The sequence below is a fragment of the Lampris incognitus genome, chromosome 8 (assembly GCF_029633865.1).
Source record: "Lampris incognitus isolate fLamInc1 chromosome 8, fLamInc1.hap2, whole genome shotgun sequence".
Classification (NCBI taxonomy): Eukaryota; Metazoa; Chordata; class Actinopteri; order Lampriformes; family Lampridae; genus Lampris; species Lampris incognitus.
In genome coordinates this window covers 29,594,528-29,599,048 of record NC_079218.1, presented here as the reverse complement: position 1 = coordinate 29,599,048, position 4,521 = coordinate 29,594,528, and the positions used below count along the sequence as shown (strand labels likewise).

At 42.5% G+C, this 4,521-nt stretch overlaps 1 protein-coding gene across 1 annotated transcript; it reads left to right on the top strand.

Moving 5' to 3' along the window:
* The first annotated feature begins 697 nt into the window (after positions 1-697).
* Positions 698-4,076, top strand: LOC130116341 (uncharacterized). Its single transcript, XM_056284260.1, has 4 exons — positions 698-740; positions 1,000-1,131; positions 2,592-2,753; positions 3,775-4,076. Exons 1-4 carry the CDS (start codon positions 698-700, stop codon positions 4,074-4,076), a joined length of 639 nt encoding a protein of 212 aa, XP_056140235.1.
* Positions 4,077-4,521: the final 445 nt, after the last annotated feature.

Here is a 4,521-nt window from a genome sequence, read left to right as displayed (position 1 = left end):
ACCAGGGGCTCAGCTATCAGAATTGCTGCTTGAGGAGGACACAATTGGAAAGATGATTTGGAAAAAGATGACAAGGGGTAATTTTGTGTTTCCACCCACACTTGGTCATTCCTCTCTTATCACAGAAGTTCAGAATTATAGCTTATTTTATTGCGCAAAAGGGTACTAGTTTGGTACCGCTTCACAATAAGGGATACTTAGAAAAGGGTTTATAAGTGGTTAGTAATCGATCTATTTAAATCAATAGTAAGATGTTATGATGCATTAATAAAAAGACTTTTTGGGTTGCCAGGGTGGGAGCGCACATAGAGAGACTCTCCATAGACATTCCCTCGGAAACCACATGAATATAGCAGCCTCACCATCCGCTAGCTAACCATAACCCTAAACATAACCACTGTAACAGTGGTCGTCTTCACTATTGGATGTAAATTGACTTTTGCGATCCTTGATTCTGAGAGTATGTCTATGCAGACTCTCTCATATCGATAAAAATGTTGGCTCCCAACCTGGCAACCAGAAAAGTCTTTGTTAATGCATCCATCCATCCATTATCCATTATACTGATTGTAGAAAAAAAAGTTTTTCTTACCGTCACAGGCTGTATGAGTCCCCTAAGAAACAGGCATTACTGGAGAGGATCAACGAATCTGCCCTCAAGTGGTGCAGACAGGTCTTGGATAACCCCAGTCCTGAGATGGAGGCAGCATGTCGTATGCTCATCAATATGTTGGACCACAGTAAGTTTATGACATAGATTCAAACTCTTATCCTAAGCTCTCTCTCTCTCTCTCTCTCTCTCTCTCTCTCTCTCTCTCTCTCTCTCTCTCTCTCTCTCTCTCTCTCTCTCTCTCTCTCTCTCTCTCTCTCTCTCTTTTTCTCTCTGTCCGTGCTTGTGTTTTTGAATGGACTACAGCTGATCATTCTTTTTCCATCAAGATCAGTCAAAATTACCTTGTTGTTTAGTACCTGCACCTCTATCCTTTTCCGTATCCTCAGGATCAAGGAGTTTCCTCACAAGGCACCGCTGTCGACATCCTGTGGTTTTCCATGAGACTGGTTATGACTGCGTGACCTCCTCTGGGAAACAACGATTAACCAGTACAACACAAGACACCTTGCACGGTTTAGGTAGTATGATGAGCACTGCAAAGTATTCACCCTGTGGAAATAATCAGTTATTGGCTGACTTGGAAAATACCCTAAAATGAATTCTGTGATGGGTAGCTTTTAAACAAGGTCCATATGTTATAATAATAACTTTCCCTGAAGTTAAATGAATATCATCACACAGACAGTACTTCCTTTTAATGAAAAAAAGTTATTATGGCACACATGTTTTATTTTTCTTTTAAATCTGCACAGATGAAAATGAGCAAAAACACCCTCATGATTTCATAACTATGGACTCCAGACCACATAAACTGACAGATGTCCACGTTGTGGCCCGCATACAGGAGGATGGTGGGGAATGGAAATTTCATTTTGTCAATTTTGAACATGTTTTGCTCTAAATGTAAAGTGCAGAATGAATAGAGACAACTTTGATCCATGTCCCTCAGGTTTACGACAGGACTTTGCCACCGCCCCTGCCACAGTTTCAGCCGGAAGTCCTAACACATCTATGCTGCCTCTGTCTAACTGTAACAACGCTTACCCGCAGTTTGATTCGGATGATTTCACTCAAGAAAACACACCTGGAACTCAATCTCCCACTTTCTGGCAACCACAGCCAATGACCTTGTCCATGAGTTTATCTCGGGCCCAGTCCTTCCCCTCTGATCCAAAGCAGAATGGCGAAAGCCCACATCTGGCAAGATTACAGCAACAAGTTACCCAATTCAAGCTTCTTAAACTTGCTGTGAACAGAGGTACTATATGTGCTGTGCTGTGTAGTCAGTCAGAAGACTTCACCCCACTTGGCTTTTTGCCTATTATCTGATAATTGTAAGTAAGGTAGATATATAGAAATCTCTAGATATCAAGCAATTGATGTAAATTTATGCAAAACAAAAGGATAAAGGATGAAATTAGTTACTCCACTGTTAAGCAGAGTGAGGATAATTGGCAGGGAAACAGCTGTCCTAAGCACTAGCTACACCCTGGAATTGAAGTCTAAATTATGTTGACTTATTTTTGCCTATGAGGCAACTTATCCCATTTGACACAAGTGAACCAACTGTTACTAACAACATTTTGTTAAAAGTTGCACCTTTTCATAAATTCATATGATGTAGTATCTAGTTTAATTGTATAGATTATAATCTACTTTCTATAGATTGGGAGCAAAATACCCTTAAATAATTTAAATTCAATGCAAAACAAAATGCAGGAATTCTTTTTGAGCAACTGCACATATTTCAAGAGTATAAATAACTATAGTACTCTCTTTTATTTGCACATAAAAAGTACTTGTGGTATTGAGATACTTTTATGTATGTATGTGTATGCTTATGTGTGGCCACTTCCATGAAGCAGAGTTAACCCTGGTGTGTGTATGTGTGTGTGTGTGTGTGTGTGTGTGTGTGTGTGTGTGTGTGTGTGTGTGTGTGTGTGTGTGTGTGTGTGGTTTTTTTTCCTTTTTACAACAGCAGCACCAACAAGCAATGCAACGCATCTCAAGCAACCCTTGCGGACCAGCCTCCGCTCTTTGCAGGCTGTAAGAGACAGCCGGGGTGGAGAAGACCATGCCCAGTGCCCTGCAGAGCGCATCAGTTGTCTCACTTGTCCTCACACGCCAAAGACCATGTCAGGTTGGACTGTTTATTTCTGTCATCCGGTTATCTCTGATGTTAATCTAATCTATAGCCAACTCAAATAGAATGACAATACAAAATGCCTCAGTATGGCATTATTGGTGTTATAGAGTTGTCTGACTCCCCTGGTGTGAACGGGTTACAGTTAGGGTTAGGGGTCTAGGGTTGGGGGAGGTTAGGGTTGGGAAGAGTTGAGGGGTAAGGGTTAGGGTTGGGGGGGCGGTTAAGGTTAGGGGTTAGAATTAGGGGGTTCGGGTTAGTGGGTTAGGTGGGGTTAGGGTTAGTGGGTTATGGTTGGGTGGGGTTAGAGTTAGTGGGTTAGGATTGGGTGGACTGGGGTTAGGGTTAGGGTTTCGGGTTAGTGGGTTAGGAGGCTAGGGTTGGGGGAGGTTAGGGTTAGAGTTGGGGGGTTAAGGATGGGGGTTAGGGTTACGGTGTTAGGGTTTTTAGGGTGTTAAGGCTGAGGGGAGGTTCGGGTTAGTAGGTTAGGGGGCTAGGTTAGGGGGTTAGCGATAGGGGGTTAGGGTTGGGGGAGGTTAGGGGGTTAGGGTTGAGGGGGTTAGCAATAGGGGTTAGGGTTGGGGGGAGGTTAGGGTCAGAGAAGTTATGGGTTAGGATTAGCCTAACCTAACCTAGCCTCACACCAAAGGGAGTCGGATTCTGCGGGGAGTGGGAAAATTCTATAACAATTGTAAATTTATAAATGCAGAAGATGGGAAACATGCATCCCGTGTCATTCTGAAAATAACCGGTCATAGTACATTTTGACACATTGCTTGGTTTGTGTAGTATGTGTTTTGTCAAGTTTTAGTAGCATATAAAAGACATTTAACAAATAGTTAACAGACTAATCAGCATGCACATAAGCACAGGTCTATAACGACCCACAAAGTGTGAGCTGGTCTTTGTGGCACAGGTCTTTTGATAGAAATTAGCAAATGTATACCGTTGAACTGTTTTCTCTGGATCCTTTCCATTAAGTGTTCTGTAACTTTTACAAAATGTGATAATTCTCTAGGCTTATCACCAGCCCAGACGCAGAAGAGTAGCTGGTCTTCGTCGTTTTCTTCTACGTACATGGGCTCCACAGGGTCATTAGTGGGATCGCAGCAAAGTTTGGGGCAATCATCCGTCCAGACGATGTCTCTTAAAGGATTGCGGAGAGCCCAGTCCCTCAGCCCCTCAAACAGCAGAATTCCCCACCCTGCCAAGGGATTTTCAAGAGGCGCATACCTGTCTGGGCAGAGCCGTATTTTTGCCTCACCTGAGAGGTCTACTGCACTGGCTTGGGGAAGAAATGTTCGTTCTACCCGTAGATAAAAAATATCATCAGTCAGTGCTTCTCATACCTGCATGAAATGTGCGTCATCTGTGGAACTTCTGCATTTGATGGTGTCCTGATTTCACCCTCAAACCAACATAATTCTGCGTTTGACATGCAGCATATTATGTTTTTGCTGGGGTTTTGCAGTTAAATAATGATTCCTGAGATCCCCCCGCACATAATGTTTAGATGATACATTACAAAAAGAGATTATCAAAGAACAAAATAAAACTGAAATGCATGCTTTAGTTCGCTAGCAAACACATTTTAATATCAGCCAAAATTCCGCTTGTTCTTATGCTTAAAGAAAGACGTGGGGAAACTGCCAACTTTTGAAATGGGATCCAAATTTCACGGCTTGGTCATTGGATGACACGTTTGGTTTTTTGGTGAATCAATGGATGTTGCGTAACTGCAGGTCTCATACTAGACACTAGAGAC

Coding starts and splice junctions, on each gene's coding strand:
- LOC130116341 (XM_056284260.1), top strand. CDS start 698: ATGGAGGCAGCATGTCGTATGCTCATCAATATGTTGGACCACA. Junction 1,132..2,591: donor AGACACCTTGCACGGTTTAG/GTAGTATGATGA, acceptor TTTTTACAACAG/CAGCACCAACAAGCAATGCA. Junction 2,754..3,774: donor CACGCCAAAGACCATGTCAG/GTTGGACTGTTT, acceptor ATAATTCTCTAG/GCTTATCACCAGCCCAGACG.